At 32.5% G+C, this 23732-nt stretch overlaps 2 protein-coding genes across 2 annotated transcripts; one reads left to right on the forward strand and one right to left on the reverse strand.

Moving 5' to 3' along the window:
* Positions 1-3564: 3564 nt before the first annotated feature.
* On the reverse strand, positions 3565-5341 carry LOC143074638 (uncharacterized). Its single transcript, XM_076249997.1, has 4 exons — positions 5191-5341; positions 4715-4843; positions 4247-4384; positions 3565-3780 (listed from the first exon to the last, which is right to left on the reverse strand). Exons 1-4 carry the CDS (start codon positions 5231-5233, stop codon positions 3581-3583), a joined length of 510 nt encoding a protein of 169 aa, XP_076106112.1. The 5' UTR covers positions 5234-5341; the 3' UTR covers positions 3565-3580.
* A 3265-nt stretch (positions 5342-8606) lies between these two features.
* Positions 8607-23732, forward strand: LOC143076234 (uncharacterized). Its single transcript, XM_076251951.1, has 2 exons — positions 8607-8651; positions 21343-23732. The coding sequence occupies exon 2, from the start codon at positions 21359-21361 to the stop codon at positions 23045-23047; it is 1689 nt and encodes a 562-aa protein (XP_076108066.1). The 5' UTR covers positions 8607-8651; positions 21343-21358; the 3' UTR covers positions 23048-23732.

Consider the following 23732-nt stretch of genomic DNA (forward strand, 5'->3'; position numbering starts at 1 on the left):
TTTAAAGTTTTGGTTTGGAATATAATGTCCTATGTACATATACTCATAAAACATTAAGTACATAAACAACTGTTGCAACTGACAGTATCCCAAAAATAGTTGGTCAAGAAGAATTTCATTTAAATCAATGATGGTTACTAGAAACAGAGTCAAATATATTATCGCATCACAACTTTGAGACAAGCCGGCATAATCACTGACATTACAATGTCTGAGGAGAAGTTATCAGCAATGTCACAATGTGTGGGGAGATGTTATCAAACTTTCTAGCGTAAAACTCTCTTAAGTTGGAGAAAAAGACCAGTAATAGAAAGATGGAACAGATAATCAGTTTTTATACCACCACAAAAAAATTTGCTGATGTATATTGGTATCGCGAAGATGGATGGTTTCTGGATAATTTCTTAAGCATAAGTAAATAGAATTCAATAAAATTTTAACACAATGTTTATGATCACAAAAGGAAGCTTGGGATGGATTTTGGGAGTTATGGTCCCTAATAGGGTTTAGGAATTAGGGGCCCAAAAATAGCATTTATCTAGTGTCAGAACAATAAGTTGTGTATAAGTATTTCAATTGGTCTGAATTTGTACCACAATGTTTAATACCATAAGTAGAAGGTTGAATTGGTTTAAGGGTTAAGGGGCAAACAGTTTAGGAATAAAGTGTCAAAAACAAGATTTTTTTGTAGTTTCAAGTCAAGAATAAATTGAAGTTATCTTTCTTTGACCAGAATGGTTGTTGAATCACCTAAAACCAATGCTTTATATAATCTTCTTTGAAAATTGGAGTTATCTTTCTTTGTGCAGAATAGAATAAAATTGAGAATGGAAATGGGGAATGTGTCAAAGAGACAACAACCCGACCAAATAAAAAACAACAGAAGTTGAATCAACTTATATCAATGCCATATACAATATTATACAATGCAATATTCACTTTACTACCAACTGGTAATTAAAGCAATTTTTACCATTCAGTGATTACAAGCACTTTGATAACCATTCTAGGGTTATGCCCCTTTACAAGTGGAAAAATTAAAGATTTTTTTAGTTTCTGTTCTTTTCACTTAAGTTTGTCTCAACTGAATTTAATTAAATGTGTATATAATGCTTATAACCTCTAAACTCAGTTTAAGTTCAATTTTTGGCAGCTTCACTTTTACAGTTCTTGAGTAATGTAAAAAAAACATTTATCGTCCCCTTCCGACAGACTATCAGCGTTTCCTCAAGACAATACTCGCAAATGGTGTTCCTTTCAACATCTACATGTCTTTTAAAAAAGCTTAGTCGTAAATGATAAGTTTTCATAGTTTTGTTAGTTTATCAGATGATAATTTAATTTTGGATGTAACATGTCTTCTGATTGGCTGACATCTTTTTGTTTATCGGCTCATAGGCATAAATTTGTCAAGTGATTGTGAGGTCATCAACATTTTTTCATGGTTTACTCTGGTTTCAAATGGAGTTTAGAATTAAATGATAAGAAATAACTGTAATATTTTTTCTGTCTATTCGAAATAACATTAAAAATGTGGTGCACACTTTAATAGTTTTGCATCACTTTTTTGATGTTATTTCTTCATAGACAGTTAAAATAATTAAGTCATTCCATAGAAATAATTAGCAATACCTCATCTATTTTGTGTTAATATAATGATTTTAAGGTGTACATATCTGTCTGGCAGGGTCAATAGAACCTTGGCCTTATTTACATGGTTCATCCGTCATTGTTATTTTTTAATGGTTTGTCGGTTTATCAGGTACATAAACCAATAGGTCTACTGTATTTGGTGTATGAATTGGTTATAATGTGGATGTGTTTGTTTTGTAGGGTTCATCATTCTCATTGTCCAATGTTAAAATAAGCAGGCTAGAAATTAAAATTAGTTAGTTTTGCCTTGACGTTTATATGACATATTCTTCCAGCAACTGATATGCAATTGAAATAGTGAACTGCTGTGGATTCTCCCTCAAGTAGTTACATTTTAGTTATTGCTTGTGTGTACTTAAAATATTCAGTGTAAAATATTTCCAGCATATACATGTATGGGCGAAAATCAAATACAACATGGCAAATTTGTAGAATATGCAAGGGAGATTATCTTGGAAGGAGCAGGAAATTGGGAAATGTGGATTGGTCGTTGATCGATAAAATTCCAGTGGCAAATATTTCATCGTTGCATTTCCAGGACTACTTGAAGATAGTTTGTTTTAGGAAGAGTCATAATCTTGGAAATGCTACCCTTCACATAATTGCTACATTAGGTTCTTACTTGTACGTATCTTCAGCAAATGAGTTTTATATGTAACAGGAATACTGGCGATAGCCGATAATATTCTCAGATACTTGAGCACTGCTTTAATTCACCAGTTTGAATACTGGGTCGGTGGTAGTGATAAACAAATGATTTCTGAGCACTTAGCTCGTGTTTTCATTAATTTGATGTTTGGATTGTTGAAAAGAATCCCTTAATGAGTTTGAGGTCACTTAATCAGAGAACATGGGCTTAGCAGTAACTGGTCGTTGTTTGATAAACGTCTAGTGGCAAATATTTCATCTTTGCATTTTCGGAACGTCTGGAAAAGGGTTTGTTTTAGGAAGAGTCAGAATCTTAGAAATGATACAATAATATCCTCGGAAATTTTAACATCGGTAGTAGTGATAAATAAATGATTTCTGAGCACACAACTCGAGTTTCTGAAATAAACAACAATCGAGACCACAACTGTTTAGAAAGTTAAACAGGTTTAAAAATATAATAAATAATGCAGGGTTTTTTTTTAGGCAGTGTCTGCGCGTACCCGCATGTGGGTACGAATAGTCAAATTGCCGTTCTAGGCTGCACGTACCCACATCCGGTTTTCTATTAAAATGCCATCGGATCGAGAATGAAACGTGAAATATATACGGAAATCCATTTTAAGAATATTTACTAACTGAGAAAAAACTGTTCACTTGCCTATATATATGTGTGTATATTTATAAAAATTCTGAGTAGTTTTAATCAATTTATTCACTAATTGCAACAAATTCCGTATATATTTCACGTTTCATTCCCGATCCGACGGCATTTTATTATAAAACCGGATGTGGGTACGTGCAGCCTAGAAAGGCAATTTGACTATTCGTACCCACATGCAGGTACGCGCAGACACTGCCTTTTTTTTATCATATGATTCGCAAAATTCAAACAAACTATAGACCTTTTCCATATTAAAATTCTCGAATAATTTTATATATCACTCAAGATTAAACGAAAGGTTTATTGCGGAATATATTTAAACGTGTTCCCATAAGGGACAAGTGTGAATCTCAAATCTAAGGGTGTTTACTCATAAAGTGTAAGTATAATTTATAACTAGGAATTTTGGAACAATGAAGGGAAGGGTCTCAAATAATTTGAATTCATATACCCTTCAATATTATAGTTGTTCCTTGATAAAATTTGTATAAATCGTTCTATGTCTCATCCGGGTTCTTATATAACGACTTCAAGCAGCGTGATTCTCGACAAAATGACCAGCTATATATACATGGTCGGGAAATAAAAATACAAAAACACAAAAACAATAGTTTATTACTTCTTTCCAAGGGTTTCCCAGTATGACTTAGCCACGTCAGTATCTGGATGGCCAATAATTGGGTCAATATGAGGAAAATGGATTCCTGAAAGGCCTGATAATGGATCTTTGTCTCCATAGCTTTCATCTTTCTCTGGTGAGTGAGGTTCGGCTGTCGTATATGGCATTTGTGTATAATGATGGTTGCCAAAAAGATCTGCAATTACAAAACATGTGCATTATATTGTAAAATTTCCGCTGAAAATTTGTCACATAAAAAGCGAAGAATTCCTAGAACAATTACACTATATATTATCGTGACGGGATTGCTTCGCGTAGTACAAATGTATGTAGTAGGAACTTAAGCGTTATTGTTTTAAAAATTTAGAAATTAGAGTTGCAGTTTACCAATTTCTTGTTAGCTATTTCATGGCATCGTATCGTTATGAAGTTAAAAAGAATATGGGTATGAGCATGAGTATGGGTATGAGTATAAACATGAGTATGGATATGAGTATGAGTATGGGTATGAGTATAATTATGAGTATGTATGAGTATAAGTATGAATATAAGTATGAGTATGAATATGATTATGAGTATGAGTATGAGAATGAGTGTGATTATGAGTATGAGTATTAATATAAGTATGAGTATGAGTTTGGGTATGAGAAATGTAAAAATACCTCCTAAGCCGCAATCGTGACAACATGGATGTGCTCCACAACAGTCAAGACATGTTCCAGGGTTCTGTTCATGAAATAGATCATCTACAAGGAATCTCTTGGCTGGAACAACTTCTTTCCCGTCTACTTGTGTACCAACTATCATAGGAAAAATATCAAAATGTAATCCGCAGGTAAGATCATCAAAAAAAAAATGATTCGTTAGTTTACAAATATATGATTTTACCGCTGAACTTATTGCATCACGTAATTGCACTAATATAGAAATAAGAAGACGCAAATCGTTAAATGAAAGGCACATTTATCTATTATCACTTAATGTTCATAATCTAGTTCAAATGTTTTATTCTGCCTATTTTCTTTTATCCTGTAAGTGATGAAGCCTGGGTCTTAAATATCCGTGCTATAATCTTAACTATTATAATATAGACTTGGAACGAAAATATAACATGTAATATATTTACGTACCTGCAGGTTTCAGCAGAGATAACAAATCGTTGCCCAATCCACATGTATTACAACAAGGTGATGGTCCACAACACATCAGACATAGTGGTGGCCTATCTGATGGTAACTTTAGATCACCAATAAAAAGAGCTATGAAAGAAACAAGAATGGAAGATGTTAGATTAGCAAAGACATATTTATTACTTTAGTGTTTTGTTGACCTTTTTTCTCGTCTTTTAATTTTTGCCATTGCGTGCTCAGTGTCTTTTCTTATGACTTTAAAATATCAATTTGGTATCTTCCGCCTTATTTTATAATAATGGTATGCATGGATATCATAAACAGAGAATAAGACGTCATCGAATTTACAAATAATCAAAATTTCGTTCCAGAATTAAGGGACAAAGACACATTACACACAAGTCATGTTTTTTGTTATTCTCGATTTCGAAAAAAAACTTATCCACCAATTATTGGGGAGCATTAAGTTTGCTTACCTTGTGAAACAGCCAAAAATCCGAGACACAGAAAAGCCAACATGTTTGGTGTGTGTTCACAATTCGATACTGGTCTATGTATATGAACTGATTGCAGGACTACGAAACCAATTATAACATATTGGGAACTATGTCACATGTTTGGATATTATGCAACACGTCGAAGTACGAAATGTGACCTATGGAACTTCAATGACCCTATTCTTATCTCAGTTTACCGTTTCATCTTTAAACTATTTATAAATCACAAATAGAGCATTTCCTGCATTTAATCTCATTTGAAAAAGACCCCTACATTTTGCAGAAAAATGCTTAGATTAAAAACTTCTAAACCTAATACATAAAAATGCAGAACAGTTGTACAGCATTGCCCGTAGCGAGTCCTCTGTTATCTTAGAACTTATAGATACCAATACAGCTACCTCACAACCAAAATATTGATGGATTGCTTATGGCTGCTTAATACTCAGCGTATGATATTACATTCATATTCATTGTGATATATGAAATGCATAATAAAATATAATGCATGATTTGTACTAAATTAAATCGGATGTTTAGCGTACTATAGCCATTCAGACCAAGGACCATTTTTACATGAATCCAGTACAGGCGAATGTCAATAGGTTCGGAAGGAAATGCAATAGCTTCCGCTTCTTGTGGGGGGGGGGGGGGTAATAGAAGTTTATATATATATATATAGCACGCCTTTTACGAATTAACGTATTTAATATTTAATTCACGAAAAGCGTAGCTTTGAGTGGATTAAATATGTTAATGAGTAAGGCGTGTCTATATATGATTTGTAACATTTATGGGCTATGACACGTCAAAGATAAAACCCTCTCGTACGAAATAAGTAGTAGGATTCCACCTAGACATTAGTAGGAATGAAGTAGGAATCTACCTAGAATCAAAGATTCCATAAAGAAAGTAGGTTGACATGGAAAATGAACAAACTTCTAACTGGATTTTTTTATATTCCTACTATCAAAATCCTACTACCTAGGTGGAATTTTAAAAGTCTGTATGGATTTTTTTCTGTTTTGAAAATCTGATTTGATTATTTATTTTCCTAATACATGTACAAAATTCCGACCAGAATCAGTTAATAGATTCCTACCAGAAAGTCTTTCTACCTGGAATTTATTTAGTTATCTTGAACTGGATTCTTGTTTGCTAATGACACACATTTTGCAGTGCTGAATGCAAGCAAGTTCCAGTTCACAAATTCAAAAGTTGGAGGGGAAAAGAATGAAAAGTTGTGTTTGAACTCAATGCTGAAAGCTCTTAGAGACTAGGTCACACAACTACAATATAGAAATGTAAGAAAATATGGCTTATGAAGACTAAAGGTAATTCTTATACATTCAAAATGATTTTTCTATCTGCCTGACAAAAATATTTAGTAATCAATTAATTCAACAATAGTGCATACTTTTACTCATTAATTTACGCTTAATTTTATTTAGGCGTATTTTTGGTATTTCTTCATGTTTATGTATAACACAATTTCAAGCTTGCATATATTGTAGTTTTCTTATACATTTCAAGAGTCCATTTTCTTAAAAATGAATGTATTCCATGAATTTCCTTTGTTCTTTGATGTTGAGATTCAAACTTAAATCATTGACCCAGTTGTGTATTTGTGAATATACACTTAGATCATGTAGATTTTGTATAATTTTAGATTCCTACCAGAAATTTTTTTTTTCTGGGTGGAATTTTGAAATATTCCTACCATGTTTTCTAGTAGGAATTTTATTTTCCTACCAAATTATTCCTGCTAATTTGCATATTCCTGATAGGAATATAAGATACAATATTCCTACTAAGAAATTCCTGCTAATTTAAATTTCGGCTATTTTCCATATGGATTCCTATTACTGTCTGACTAGAATATCACTCTTTTCTGGTAGGAATTCAGAGCAATATTCCTACTATATTCCGTGTACATTCCATATGGAATATTTCATACAGGCTGAACAATAAAACTATACTGTACTTTTCGATATGTCAATCAAATAGTGGCGTGATACTATAGGGAAAACAAACGGTACTATTTATTCTGCCATAGGCGACAATACTAACATTTTCTAAATTTACAACTTTTTATAATAAAAACCTGGATAAAACAGTTATGTGTGGTGTTAGTACTTTACTCTTTTTTAAAAATTGAAGTCAAATAGTATCATAACCAATTTCCAACAGAGCTTGTTTATGTTATCCATGCCCACCGTCATTTTACACCAAATTTATAATTTTGGAAGCCTTTTCGAATAATTCTCTGGAAGTTTTAAAATTTATATTGTAAATATACACACTGCAGTTATTCATAGATAAATTTTAAAAAAATACTGTACCCTTACATCCAATCACAGCGCTCCTAAGATGAATTCCTTCGCCTGTCTAGGGTACACAAAAGGCCAACCTAATGCTGGGAAAATGTAATAGTACCGTTTTCCCTATATCTGATTTCCAGGAAAATAACACATGCCGCAGATTTCTTTTATTCTATGATCATTTGCCCTCAAATCCGAAAAAGACGTGTATAGTTACAAAGGACGTTTTGAAAAAAAAGAAAACATATCCCTAATACCAATTATGAAGGTAAATCAAAATCTTCTTTCATTACCAAACAAATCTTTCATTACCAAACAAACTGAGGAAAGATAGGTTACTTGAGATTGCAAAGGTTGCGAGTTGAATGCGTGGAAGGTCCACGGACAAATGTTTGAAGAATGTCAAATACACGGAAATAGACCTTTATGAAACAAAGAAAATTACTAAGCATCAAGTGCCATATATATTTTTTTTATATTATTAATCGAATATTTTGAAGGATTTGTGATTCGTTAAAACTTGATCACATCACATTTGTATTTACTCAGATTGCACGCCAATACTGTTGTGTTTAGCTTTTCGTAGGTCAAAAACAGCATATTGCACAGGGCATACATGCAGCATGTTACTAAAAATACATTCTAGAAATCCCCAATTTTACATTGTTCATGCAATTGTTGTTGTTAAAAATATAACAATTGTAGCCTTTGGTTGAGGTCAGTACGATGTTATATCGACCTAGAGAAGCATATCGACCTCGGACTTCGTCCTCAGTCCATATGCTTCTCTTAGGTCGATATAACCTCGTATCGACCTCATACAAAGGCTATAATTGTATAATACTATTATTAATTTCGACATGATAGAACATGTATCCAAGCAATACTGTAGGAAAATGTATAGTACTTTCTATTTCATTTCGTTTTGTTTTAATCTTTCATTGACATGCTCAACTAAGTTTTGGGTTTGACTACGGACACGTAGAAATACACGGACCTATTATCGAGAATGTACAATTTCCTCTGTTACAATCATATCAATATATATTGTGCGTCATATCATGTGATCCTTTACTTCCTGGTAACGCAATGGGAAAGGACTAGTTGTTCTTTTAGAACGTACGTATAAGTTTTCGTTAATTGATTAGGCTGGCCATTTTTTATATTTTAGTTGATTATATTTCTTTTACCTCAAAAATAGTTTGTGTGTAAATTTGACGTTAATCCGAATTAAAATCGAGTTTATTGTAAAACAATATAAAAAAAAACTAATATTGACACGTAAAATTTATCGATTCAAATAACTGTTTACAGAACTTTACTAGTAAGCAACAATACACCTTATCACTATTTGTCCGCCATTACTCGATATCACGCAGGTTCCCGTAAAATTTTGACGTCATAAAACAAAATAGCTGACGCCACAATGGAAAAGTGATTGTTGTATGCGTCAAAAGTTCAAGCGGCCTGGTCAGCCGGTATTAGCGATAAGGTGTATGGCGGGTGGTATTGATGTGACATAATTTTGAATATTAATTTATCTTAAATTTATAGGATATAACACATACACCCCAGAAAAATGATTTCTATATTGTTATTTATCGGATTGGATCACGGGGGGTCAACTTCCTATTATTGGGTATACGGGGATGTGCCAAAAATATGGGTCATAATTTTGCGAGATTTTATATAAAAATGACTCTCCTTTTTAATGACATCCTATGATATATATATTGATTTGGGGTATGATCTACATACATTGTATCATATATAAATATGCTATTGAGAATCATACATTATTAATGGTCAGTTATTATATTAAATTAAATCAATTCATTTGAAAGTTCACCTTTCAAACAAAGTGCTTTCAAATAAGTTCCCAAATGAACACCGATGAGTTAGTGCTTATATAAGCATGGGTCATATTTTAAATATTGTATATAAGTATAGGTCATTCTTTCTTAAATAATTATATAACTATAGGTACTGAATTTCAGTGAATGTTATATTAAAATGGGTACGTTTTTTGAGGCAAAAATGGCACACCCCTACCAAGAAAATATCGAAGTTACCCCCCCGTGGATTGGATATCAACCCTAGAAAGATACGTCTTTTATGCTTTTGATATTCTTATTACTTTTCAACAGTGGTCAATTTACATACTGTGATTTTAGCCGCCATATTGTTTACGTTGATTATCAATGCTTAGGGAGCTACCATTTGATTTTTATGGGGGGGGGGGAGGTTGGCTAGGATGAAATTTGAAAAAAATAGGCAGGAGAGGAGTATTGAGTAAAAAAAAAAGGCAGGATGAGACACTTGCAAAAAAAAAAGTCAGGACGACAATTTAGGTAAAAAAAAAGTCGGGATAAACTAAAAAAAAAAAGGCAGGACAAAATTTTTCATCCTAGCCCCCCCCCCATAAAAATCAAATGGTAGCTCCCCTAGCATTACGGTGAAACGGTATAATAGCAATTCTAATATGACGTCCTTCAAACGCTTTGAGTACACACCCGTGATAAGTACAGATTATAACATGCCCTTTTCCATATTGGCCCTGGTATCATCCCGAGACTCCCATATCGGCCTCGAGGCTTTAGCCGAGGGCCTATATGGGTCGAGGAATGATACCAGGGCCAATATGGAAAAGACATGTTATAATCTATTTATCACATATTTAAGTTTTGCAGAGAGGAGAAAAAAGTTCAATTACAACACCGTCATTGTTCGCCGTTGTCGTTAAGGACGCAATGACGTCACGTCATTTGGAATCAGGGCACAATATCAATAAACTCTTTTTTGCCCCGGGCAATTTTGAGGTTATTGCATATGCAAAACCTAAGGTATTCATAACAAATATGTGATAAAATATGAATATACTGCCAGGGCTGTTCCAATCGTACTCCCACGTAATATGCTTTTTTTATGAATGATGTACCCGACGTCATAGAACGATGACGTAAAAATATAAGCATTTTACGGGAACATACACGCTTGTGAAACCGAAAATCATCACAGCAAGGAAACGTAAACAAACGATGGTAAATTATCATTTAAATTCATCCAAAACTATCTAAATACGTTATAAATGATAAATAGTTTAAGCATATGTCGCTAATTCAGTTTGCTCCGTTCTTTTAGGCCAATTTGATCGTGCGTTTATTTATGGGAACGGCAAATATTTGCCTCCACCTAGAGCGCTTCGATCCAAAATAATTGACGTATTTGTCCTATTAGAATCGAAATAATTCATGGGCTCTTGAATATATCGTGATTTTAACACAGATTGTCCCTTTATGCATGTTATGCCGACCCGTGGTAAAATCACGATACATTGAAGCCCCCATGAAATATTTCTTAATTAAAAACATCCATAAAAACATTATTCAGGAGGTTACAAAAACTCTAATAAACTTAGTTTTCTATAATACGCTTGGGAGACACCTGGTGTTAATAAACAATTGCTCTGCTTTAATCTCGTTCTTTTTTTATTTCACATCTCCACATAGAACGTCATAGCATGACATTATTTATAATATTTAACAAAATAATATTTATTTCATGTAGATCTATATAAATGTAGAAAATCAATTGTTCCTATTTGAGATAGCATTGACGAATATCACAGTATCTAAGATACGACTAATGCATGTAATGCATAAAAAGGACCAAGGTGACCTACGTTTACTAGGTTGAATATATATACCTATCAATCGAAGTGCAGGTAAAAAACGAAGTATTTTATTTTTTTAGTAACGATTGGTTGTCTTGAATCCTATTTTTATTATAGTAATTACTTTGTATATTCCAGTACGAAATAAGTAGTAGGATTCCACCTAGACACTAGTAGGAATGAAGTAGGAATCCACCTAGAATCAAAGATTCTGTATAGAAAGTAGGCCTACAGGGAAAATGAACAAAATTGTTACTGGATTTTTCATTTTCTCACTAGTAAAATCCTACCATCTAGCTACGGGGCGCCGAATGGGACTCTTGTGATTTTGTTCAAAATTCAATTCTGTCATAACAAAATCATTTTTGTCTTACAAAACTATGTGATACAGACTTGTTTTATGAAAACTTCAATTTTGTGATGACAAAATTCATTTTTGTAGACAAAATTCGATTTTGTCATTACAAAATTCATTTTTGTAGACAAAATTCATTTTTGTCATGACAAAAGTCAATTTTGTCAAAAAGGTATGCAAATATAAACTTATTTGCATACAAAATTGACTTTTGTTACCTGATATGGAAATTAAATCACAAAAGTCAATTGTGTGAGGTAAGATTCAATTTTGTGAGACAAAATTGACTTTTGTGAGACAAATTTGACTTTTGTGAGACAAAATTAACTTTTGTGAGACAAAATTAACTTTTGTGAGACAAAATTAACTTTTGTGAGACAAAATTGACTTTTGTGAGACAAAACTCAATTTTGTGAGACAAAATTCAATTTTGTTCAATTTTGTTGAGACAAAAGTCAATTTTGTTAATTTTGTTGAGACAAAAGTCAATTTTGTCAATTTTGTTGAGACAAAAATTAATTTTGTCAATTTTGTTGAGACAAAAGTCAATTTTATTAATTTTGTTGAGACAAAAGTCAATTTTGTCAATTTTGTCAATTTTGTTGAGACAAAAGTCAATTTTGTTGAGACAAAAGTCATTTTTGTCTCACATTGGTCAATTTTGTCTCACATTGGTCAATTTTGTCTCACAAAAGTCAATTTTGTCAATTTTGTTGAGACAAAAGTCAATTTTGTCAATTTTGTCTCACAAAAGTCAAGTTTGTGTAACAAAAGTCGATTTTGTATGCAAATAAGTTCACAGAAACCAAACTAAACTAATTTGAATACAAAATTGACTTTTGTCGCCCAATTTTCAAATTAGGTAACAAAAGTCAAGTCTGTGTAACAAAAATGAATTTTGTCATGACAAAAGTGACTTTTGTCCGCTGATAGATAATTTTGTATGACAAAATTTTAAATTTGTAGTATGATACAAATTTTGTTAAATTGAACTCATTTTTGTTGAACAAAAGTCACTTTTGTCCGTACAAAATTGAATTTTGAGTACAAAACCACAAGAGTCCCATTCGGCGCCCCGTACTAGCTGGAATTTTAAAAGTCTATATGGACTTTTTTTTGGTTTTGAAAATATGAAGTGGGAATTTGGACAGAAAATCTTATTAGCTTATTCATCTTCCTACTACTAGATTCCTACCAGAATTAATTTATTCCTACTGTAAAATCTTTCTACATGCATGTCATGGAATTTGTTTTAATTATCTTAAACTGGATTCCTGTTTGCTAATGACACGCATTTTGCTCTGTTAAATGCAACCAAGTTCCATTTCATAAATTCAAAAGATTGAGGATAGAAGAATGAAAGTTTGTGTTGGAACCCAATGCTGCATTAGGGTCAAACATATCCAATATTGAAATATGAGAAAATATAGCTCATGACTTGATTAAAGCTAATTTTTTACTTTTAGATGATTTTTTTTTTTATCTGTTTGACAAAAAATTTAGTAATCAGTTAATTTATCAATAGTGCATAATTTTACTCACAATTTGTGCATTGTCACTCTTAATTTCATCTAATCAATTTTTTGCCCATCTACTTATATAACACAATTCATAGCTTAGATGTATATCACAGCTTCCTCACACATTTCAAAAAGTCTTTTTTTAAATATATTCCATGCATTTCCATTATTCTTTGTTTTTGAGATTCAAACTTAAATGTTTGACCCAGTTGTGAATTTGTGAATATACACTTACATTTTGTATATTTTTTTAATTCCGACTCGAAAACATTTTTTCTATGTGGAATTTTGAAAAATTCCTACAAGGTTTTCTAGTAGGAATTTTATTTTCCCGCCAGATTTCCCCTGGTAATTTAAATATTCCTGGTAGGAATATACACTAATCCTACTAAAACATTCCTGCTAATTTAAATTTTTCGGCAATTTACATGTGGATTCCTACTACTGTCTGACTAGAATATCACTGTTTTCTGGTAGGAATCAAAGCAATACACCAGAATGCGTCAAAGATATAACAACTCTACCAAAGAACAAAAAACAGTTCAATGTTATAAATGGGTATTCGAAACAACGAGAAAATCCCGCATCCTAAGGCGGCTTGTAGCTGGCCACACTTATTTCTGTAAACATGTGGCATAGTGTATGATAACTTGGAATATTAAAATATCATCTGTTATCTGTATATCTAAGTTGTGACAGCTATTTCTAAGTTTGGTGATCTTGTTTCCTCACTTAAATAATAAAAATTGGTGTAAATTTTCACTGTAGCAATATAACATTACTGTTTTTGCAAACCGACTGTTGTGTAAAATAAGAATAGTATATATGAGACACATATATGTACTTATTGCAGCATCCATGGCCCGGTTCATACAAACTGACATTGTTATATGAAGCAATATCGATACTTATTATCAATTATACATCATAGATGTGAAATGAGTTCAAATGACTGGATCGCCTTGGACCAATTTTTCAAAGAAGGCTAATGTAATGATACCACCTACTAATACGGTATAGACGTAATCCCTTCAATCATTCCGGGTCAATATTATCGTTTCCGTTCCGTAACGAATACAATTCTACATTAAACAATGTTCATAATTTTCTTTATTTACCATAGATATATAAATTTATATGAATTCTTATGAACTCTTGGCGGTAAAGTTTAAAGAAGAATATATAAATATTTCATATTAATTGATCCAATATCCACCCATTCAGGTGTGAATCATATCTCTGGCCTTACATTGATACTGTGCTAAGCATAATTTCATTCAAATTTGTACAATATCCTTCCATTTAGGTGCGAATCATATCTCTGGCCTTACACTGATACTGTACTAAGCACATTTTCATAGAAATTGATGCAATATCCACCCATTTAGGTGTGAATCATATCTCTGGCCTTACGTTGATACTGTGCTATGTACTGTAATAAGCTAATGCTAATAGACATGTTCACTATAAGCCGCTACCGATACCGATACCGATACCGAAACCGATACCGAAACCAGTGAAATGATACAAGTTTATATGTTTAATTAATGCAACCCTGGAACTATATTCAACAATTTACATGAATCTATCAAAAGAGCAAAGGGAAATTCAACGAGTATCAAATAAAAAATATAAAACGCAAGGTTCTATACAATTAAGAATAAAAATACATAAATAAGAGTATAAGACAGAGGAAGAAAGGAGCGGTACGCATAAACTAACAATATAACCTTTTAATGGCTTTGATTTGGTAAAGATGTTACCCTACATTTCAACAATAGGCTTTGATGTTTGATGTTAGCAAGACTTTGATTCATAAAGCTAACCATTAAAATATTCGTTTAGCTATACTTAAAATTATTCATAATGCTACCCATGAAACTATTCATTAAGCTATCCATGAAATTATTCATTAAACATTAAGATTAATGATAACATGGCCTTCAACTAAAGAATGGAAATCTATGAAGGGTGATTGGCCAGAATTGGAAGAGGTATTTGGATCTATTGATGGCACCTCCCAAAGAATAAATCGTCCAATCAAAAATCACTATTTTTTTTTAAATGGAAATTGTCATATACACTTTATTAATACGCAAGTCATAATAGACATGTGAAAGAAAATAAAATATATCAAACCTGGTTTCCTTAGTAGGTCATAACAATGACGCGATGACTTACACATTGATGGATGGAAATGCCGTTTTCTAGTGATTGTTACTTATTTGGAGATACGATATATCTATCTGTACTACATCATAGCGCAACAACATATACTGTAATGCAGCTACCCAATCTAAATGCAAAAATCTGCCATCAACGCTACTGTTTCAATTCTAGGGTTTATGTAGAATTTAGTTTGCTTTTTTAATAGATTTATGTGAATTGATGAATTGAAGTTTATAGTCAAAGGTACCAGGCTTATAATTTGATACGCCAGACCCATAAGACTCATCAGTGACGCTCAGATTAAAACTGTTAGAAAGACAAGTATTAAGTTGAAAAGCATTGAAGATCCAAAATTCAAAAAAGTTGTGCAAAATACGGCTAAAGTAATCTATGCCTGGAATAAGAAAATCCTAGTGTTTCGAATTATTCATACTTTTTGAAGTAATACTCCATCTAGTGTATTCAAATTGCAAAATATACAATGGAGTTTAAGGGTTGAGTTGATAAACATCATGAGCATTTATCATTTACCTGATTGCTACTTTTTTTTATTTCGGTATCGGTTTCGGCTTCGGCTTATGGTGAACATGTCTAATACATTGTAATAGTAATAGTGATAATTACTATCGTTCAACTTGAAAATATATTCTCATTTTTATTTTTAGACAAATTATTTAAAGATATATAATGACGATTACAATTATATTCTAATTCGTCACCTCAAACGCATATAAAGTATTTATAAAATAAAAACAAACACTTGTTACATAGGAATAGCTCGCCAGCATGTGCAGCTTACTGTTAAATTTTATTAAAACAAAATATTGAGTCCCGATGTCATGATATCGGCAACACCGCTGCGTAGTACATGACAGCCTACAAAATAGAAAAACAAAATCAGAAATCATATATACATATAAATGTTAATAATCAAACAAACAATGTCCTACTGATAGTATAAATATCTATCTATCTATGCGTGAAAACATTTCAAATATACAAGCATCTTAATCCGGGTGGGGGGGGGGGGGGGGGGTCTTTACTTAAACTAAGCTGCCTTACTGAACGGTATACGAGCTTCGAATGACCATACATCTTAAATTACTTAAACAAGACAACTATTCGCGCTTTAAAAATCCCGTGCTATTTACATATGATGAAATCATAATCTTTCAGTCAGTTTAATTGAAGTCTGGAGCTGGCATGTCAGTTAACTGCTAGTAGTCTGTTGTTATTTATGTATTATTGTCATTTTGTTTATTTTCTTTGGTTACATCTTCTGACATCAGACTCGGATTTCTCTTGAACTGAATTTTAATGTGCGTATTGTTATGCGTTTACTTTACTACAGGGCCGTAACTAGCCCCTTTTAATACTGAGGCAAAATATATTCGCCGAGCGCAGCGAGGCGAAAAATTTTTGGCGAGGTGTCTGCGGGCCGCTTAAGGCCACCAGAAGCTCTGAGAAAAATAACGCAAAATCGTGCATTCTGAGCGTTTCCCGGACTCTTTCTTACATACAAACGCAAATCATTTTTAGCTATTTTTCGACAATATTCTGGTCTCAAAGCAAAAACATAGATTCATTGTTATTTAAGACTTTAAAGTTTTAGGGAAATTCAAAACATTAAAAGACCGATATGTGGGATAAAGCAAAAATCGTAATTCTCATAATAGTTAATACCGGATCTGTCTGTCTGTTCTTGTCTTGTATTGTGCTGACTTGAGATTTTTTATGACTAGATTTAAATATATATATATAGTGACAGTCATTAGTGCAGTAATATACGTTAAATACTAGTACTGCTCAAGTCGGCACCAGGGACCATATTGACCTTGTTTTACGGTATTTATGATTCTTTCATTATTGAAGACCCTCCAGCAACTATCAAGATGAAGAACAGGAATAAAAACTTTGACCATTGATCATTTGTATTTTTTTCTATACATTGACATTGTGTGCGATTAGCTCTCGTGCACGTGTACTTCATATTCCTTCATTTTCTGTTAAAGGGTCTGAACACGACTTAATGCAAATTTAACCCTTGAATGTAAAAGGTAATATGGCAATACATTGATGTTTTTTTTCAACAAATGATTTGATACCGGGAAATTGGTGGTCTTACTTTAATTTAAACCATTTCAGCTATCTAGTTTTATCCACAGGCTCTTGGGTATATGAAACAGTTATTTTTTTATTTTTTTTGTTGATTAAGATATTAAATTTTCTATATTTATAAAACATATCTATCACTTCTGTGCATATCTCACCTACAGAAAATACCTAATTTTACAATCCATACTAAGAAAAATTGGGTATGGTTTTATATACAAGAAAGGCAGTTTCGTATTCTTTGATATCAAGTTCAATTCTCCATGCAGAAACGACCACTTTTTTTTCTGTGTCCAGTAGCATCGTATATTCTTAAAAGACATTCTCGCATAATGCCTGGACATCGGTGGACATGCAACATTACACGTTTACAAATGAAAATCAACACTCAGACTAGTCATTAAGTAGGACAATACATGAACAAAAGACAAACCCGGGACACAGAAGTACAAACAATAGACCATCAACTCTGAAAACCAAAAGTAAGGCCACACCAATTTAATTTCTTGTTCTACGGATTTTTGGACTCCAAAATTTGGGGCGAGCGAGCGATTTGAAAATTTTAATAAAAAAATATTTAATTTGCAAATTTTTGAGGCGAAGCTTGAAAAGTAAAGGCGAGCGATTATAATTTTTTTTTGTAAACATAAAATAGTAGGTTTTGACAATATTAAAGCTTGATTTATCACTTGTACTTTGACATTTCTTTAATTTCTGAAGTATTTTTTCCCTGTTCACAAAGAAATAGTTAAATATGGTCTATGTATGTGTGACTGACAATGAGACAATTCTCCATCCAAGTCATAATCAGTTTGGGGACAACCCCTTAATGTTTTAAATCTCCCTTTTACATGTTTTATGAGGGATCAATATAAGTTATTTATATATTTGTTTGTACAAAAGGGCTCATATTTTCTCAAAGAACTATATATCTATCTGGTATTAAATGGTCAAAACATGTCCAAGAATTTTGTAATATTCCTTGACTTTAACCATGTTAACACATTTACTTTAACAGTTTAATATTATTCAAAATAAGTGGACCCCTCTTTTAGAAAAAGTTGTTTAAAATATGATGTAACTCTCCTCTTTTTTAGTACAAAATTCTAAGTTTTCAAAGGTTTTGTATAGAAGAACTATACAAATCCTTGGTATTTCTATTTTATTTTCTACATCAGTAAAATTACCCCTTGTCTGAGGGAGGGTTGTTCTCAACCTGATAATAACAAACACAGGTCAAAGTACGGCCTTTTACACAGGGCTTTGATACAGACCAAACAGCAGGCTATAAAGGACCTCAAAATTATTAGCGTACACAATTCGAACAGGAAAACCAACGATCTAATTTATATATTATGTATATCCAAACGGGAAAATATCAATGAACAACATCAACAAACGATAACTGCTGAACGACAGGCCCCTCAATCAATCAGGACAGGTGCATAAACATTCAGCGGCTATGGATAGTTTTGTTTCGCCAGCATACAATATTATAATTGCAGTTGAAGGCAAATCCTTCAGAAGTTCTTTGTACTTTTAATATTCCAAGAACGAACATTTTTTTTATAGGGAATATAAGTAAGGGGGAAAGAAACCAATTTTTTGTTCTTTACAGGTATTATAAATTTATAACGGAGCACTCCCGCTTTGGATAAATAGGTTTCTTGCTGAAATAAATATTCTCACAGATATTTACAAAGTGTGGTGGGGTGCTTTTATGTTTAAAATCGTTATATACAGGTTAGACTGTGATTTTAAAAACAAATGTTGATATCTTTTTATAATATTTACAAAAAAAAAAACGGTGCGGGAAATGGACATGACTACATTTCCGGATGCGGGAAGCGGGAATATAAAAAAAATAAAAAAATTCTGTTTTGAAAAAAATAGGTGCGGGCGGGTCCGTCGAACAAGGAATCAAATTGGTGTGGCCTAAAATAGAAACATGGATTACGAAAAATATGCAGGGGCGACATCAGAGAGTGAAGAGAACTTGCTTCTTGCAAGACACTTTCAGTGAAAACAATTTGATATAAAGACAATCATATGAAGACAATCTTTTGTTTTAGTTTTTTTTTTTTTTTTTTTTTTTTTTTTTTTTTTTTTTAATTTAAAACATGAGGCATTTGCCTCATTTGCCTCAATGTAGTTACGGCCCTGTACTACATTGGTTAGAGGTATAGGGGGAGGGTTGAGATCTCACAAACATGTTTAACCCCGCCGCATTTTTGCGCCTGTCCCAAGTCAGGAGCCTCTGGCCTTTGTTAGTCTTGTATTATTTTAATTTTAGTTTCTTGTGTACAATTTGGAAATTAGTATGGCGTTCATTATCACTGGACTAGACGTATATATTTGTTTAGGGGCCAGCTGAAGGACGCCTCCGGGTGCGGGAATTTCTCGCTACATTGAAGACCTGTTGGTGACCCTCTGCTGTTGTTGTTTTTTATTTGGTCGGGTTGTTGTCTCTTTGACACATTCCCCATTTCCATTCTCAATTTTATTACATAATAGAAAACACATGTATGTTCAACTTTTAATAAATACATTTATGTTTGTTCTATATAAAATCTAAATTACATACGGAACAGAAACGATTATATTGACCCGGAATGATTGAAGGGATTAATTAAAGACCGCACCTGTAGGATACAATTCATGAGACACACAGATAGAAAACTCTTCGATACATTTTTTTGTCATTCTATTGATTTATAAATTTTGTAGCTTTGATGATTTTTATCATTGTGTATGTGACAAACGTATTTACTTTAAATGTCAATAGAATATGAATTGATTGATGCGTTAAAGAGCAGTAATTCTTATCAGAAGTCAAAGAGTTATTTATATTAAAACTTAAATGCATTATATAGTTGTATTTCAAGGTTTTCAATGACAGTATTTGTAATTATATAAAATGGGTCAGTATTTCAACGTTGTGTTCCCTGTCATGAAATAAATATACACAATTATAATACGAATGGATAAAAAAAAAGAGTTTGAAGAATGAATATTAAAAGAGGGTGGTAAAGGGTTATTTCCGTGCAATGTGATCGCCGATTTATATTTCACGTTCAACGTGTTTTTACTTTTTTATTTGACGTTCAGTCGTGCAAGACAGGTGCCCCATGGATCTTCAGGAACAAAATGACAACATGTCTATTCTTGTTAATAAAGGCAATGAAATAGACCAAGAATACATTTTCGTGATTGCGGGATATTTGCTTTTTAAAAGTTAAGAAGATCGTTATATACTTTTTTTAAAGTCGTAAACCATTTATATCAGGCCTAAATTAATATATTGTTTGTTTCCCCAATCCCGACCCTGCCAAGCCAGGTGTGGGTTGGAAGGTAGGGAAATAATTTTATTTTTTCCAAAAACCTTGAACAACATTGGACGATCCTGCAAGCCTGAAAATCGGAAATGAATAAAATAATATTTGATTTAAATTTGACAATAAAATTTTATGAGTAGCACTGTTTTTGCAGGGTCGGTCGGGATTGGGGAAACAAACAATATTTTATTTTAGGCCTCATGATAAATGTATATAATAAATCGAATATCAAGTAAAACAGGTATTTTATATATACAAGAAGACAGTGGCTCAGTCACAAAAGACATAGTCTTTATTTTTCGTGCAACGTTCATGACAGAAATTATTTCACGTTCAACATGAAATGATGTCTTATTTCAGGTTTTTTCCGTGCAAGCACCCCCTGTACAATCCTCTTAAAACGACCTGACAGTTCAGTCGCTACAAATATTAGAAAATTATAATATATTGTGGAGTTCGATAACAGTTTAAAAGATCAAAAACAATATTGCCTAATGCCTAATGGCCTCTCCAAAATGTTTTTTTTATCTAAAAACTTATATCGATTTTTTCAAAATACTTTAATTTGTATTCTATTTCCAGTACGTTAAAGTTGTTCTTGGTCACACTACTGTCTAATGAACAACGTTTTACCTATGTATTGTAGATCTAATCTTGCATTTATGGCATCTGTACACAATTTTTGCCATCTTTGTGAAGAGGAAGATGTGTTCAATGTTGCAATTGTTTGGTGTGCGGATTGTGAGAATTTCCTTTGCAAAGACTGCGAAAAGCATCATGGAAGAAGCAAAGCCTCAAAAGATCATCAAACAATATCTCAGGACGAGTACAAGAAACTGCCTTCGTTTATTGTTGGTATAACAAATCGTTGTGAAAAGCACGATCAAAAGTATGATTTCTATTGCAAGTTCCATGGTGACCCGTGCTGTGTTAAGTGCATAAAAGACAACCATAAAGGTTGTAGGGATTTAGATCCATTGGTTGAAGTGTTAAGTGGTATAAAAACTTCCGCTAAAGTTTCAAATTTGGACAAGGAGTTTAACATATTACTTGAAAACTTTGATATGGTAGTTAAATACTTAAACATTAGAAAAGCCACCTTTGAGAAAAACAAAACAGCATCCCTTAAAGAAATACGAAATCTGCGTGCCTCAATAAATAAGCATCTAGATAAAATAGAAAAGAAAATAGTTGATGATTTATCTGAAGCATTCAATAAGATAAAACTACAATCTGACCATCTCACGAGCGAAATTGAGGATAGAAGGAAAGTTATTAAAAATTTGCAAAATGACCTCTCGAAAATGACTAAGCATGCAACAGACCTTCAAATTTACGTAGATTTGCAATATTTAGAGAAATCTACAACAGAAGAAGATAGATATCTAATCGATTTGCAAAGAAACGGTCAATTGGACGACATTGGCTTGGAGACGAAATTGTCTTCTGATTTAAAATGTCTAACTAATAACATAAGGACATTTGGCAATGCAATTGCACATTCGTCGCCGTGTTCTTTGCAACTAAAAACTTCTAGTGAGCCTCAAGTTCATCTGTTAGTTTCATCAATAGTAACGATTGACAGTATTAACCCGACGCTGAAAACAACATTGAAAATTCCAAAGCGTTTTAAACGATTCAAAGTATATGGTTGTCAGATTTTACCTGATGGTAAACATCTTCTGCTAGATACAGTCAGTAAAAGTTTGCTTCTGTTTTCGAAAGAAGGGGAATACATTGAAAAAGTAATCAGTTTCAAAGACGAACCAAATGACCTTTGTTACATAAAAGACAGTTTGATAGCCGTGACATTTTTAACAGTTCCAAACCTTTTGCTTATTGACCTAATACAGAAAGACATTACGAAAAGTATTACAGTTGAAGGTTCGTGTTATGGCATAGACAGCGACGGGGCCACATTAGTAGTAAGTTTAAATGATAGACCTAAAAGACTTGTTACGCTGGATCTCGAAGGTACTATTTTGTCAGAGATAGGAGTACCAGGAGAATATACTGTCCGTACGGCACTGTATAAAAATAATATCGTCTGTTCAGATTGGAAAGATAATCTTATATATTGCTACACCAAAAACGGCGACTTATTATGGAAATACAAACACGTAGACATTTGCGAACCATTTGGGATAACAGTTGACAAACATGGCTTTATATATGTTGCATGCACTAGAAATGGAAAAATTGTAGTTTTGTCTGAAGACGGAAAAATAAGTAGAACAATTCTGTTGAAAAATGGCATTGTTGGACCCCGTGCTATAAATATAGACAAAACATCATCTTCACTACTTGTTACAAGTTCTTTAAATGGTGATGCTTTCGTATTCGAAATTTAGGAATAAAAAAAAAACAGAAAATAATATTTTGTTCTAATTAGAGTGAGTGATTTACGCGCGACATTTTTATTCTGTGTTTTATGTTGCTTACTGTCGTTCTAAACTCTGAATGAAAACAAAACTCAGAATGTAAGTTATTTCTACTAAGAATTGTTTCCAAGAGTTACACGTAAAAATATTTCTAGCGTAGACTAAATCTAATAGAGAATGCAAAATGTGCATACATTAAAAATGAAAACATTTTACTGTTATTTATAGAAACTAAAGTTTCATACCATTCGTTGTAATTAACTTTGCCAAATCACCTACTCAGTTTGCAAAATAAATTATAACAGATACAGTAAATAACCTCACAATGGTGTGTATAAAGGTGGCACGGTAGTATTTGCATTCCAGAATTTAGGTTGCTCTTTTGTGTACCCTACTTAGGTTAATGTATCTAAACAGTGTGATTGGACAAAAAATACAGTATCAACTGAACATACTTTCCCAAACTGAGGGATGAATCAGGTGTAGAAAAATATGAAATAATTTTACGTACAGATGAAAATGAATTTTTGAGAATTTTTTTTAATTTTGTATTCACTGCACCATAAAAGACCTAAAAGTACTAGTGGCCTTAGGTTTTTAAAAATAGCAGAAAAGGTAAACGGTCATGATACATATTCAAATTCATTTCTGAATA

The sequence above is a fragment of the Mytilus galloprovincialis genome, chromosome 5, assembly GCF_965363235.1.
Source record: "Mytilus galloprovincialis chromosome 5, xbMytGall1.hap1.1, whole genome shotgun sequence".
NCBI lineage: Eukaryota > Metazoa > Mollusca > Bivalvia > Mytilida > Mytilidae > Mytilus > Mytilus galloprovincialis.

Bases quoted from the DNA above. Each gene is read 5' to 3' on its own strand.
- LOC143074638 (XM_076249997.1), bottom strand. From the start codon at position 5,233: ATGTTGGCTTTTCTGTGTCTCGGATTTTTGGCTGTTTCACAAG. The intron at 4,844-5,190 runs GTAAGCAAACTT...TTTCTTTCATAG, and splicing joins ATTTTTGGCTGTTTCACAAG to CTCTTTTTATTGGTGATCTA. The intron at 3,781-4,246 runs GTATTTTTACAT...TTGTAATTGCAG, and splicing joins TCACGATTGCGGCTTAGGAG to ATCTTTTTGGCAACCATCAT.
- LOC143076234 (XM_076251951.1), top strand. From the start codon at position 21,359: ATGGCATCTGTACACAATTTTTGCCATCTTTGTGAAGAGGAAGATGTG.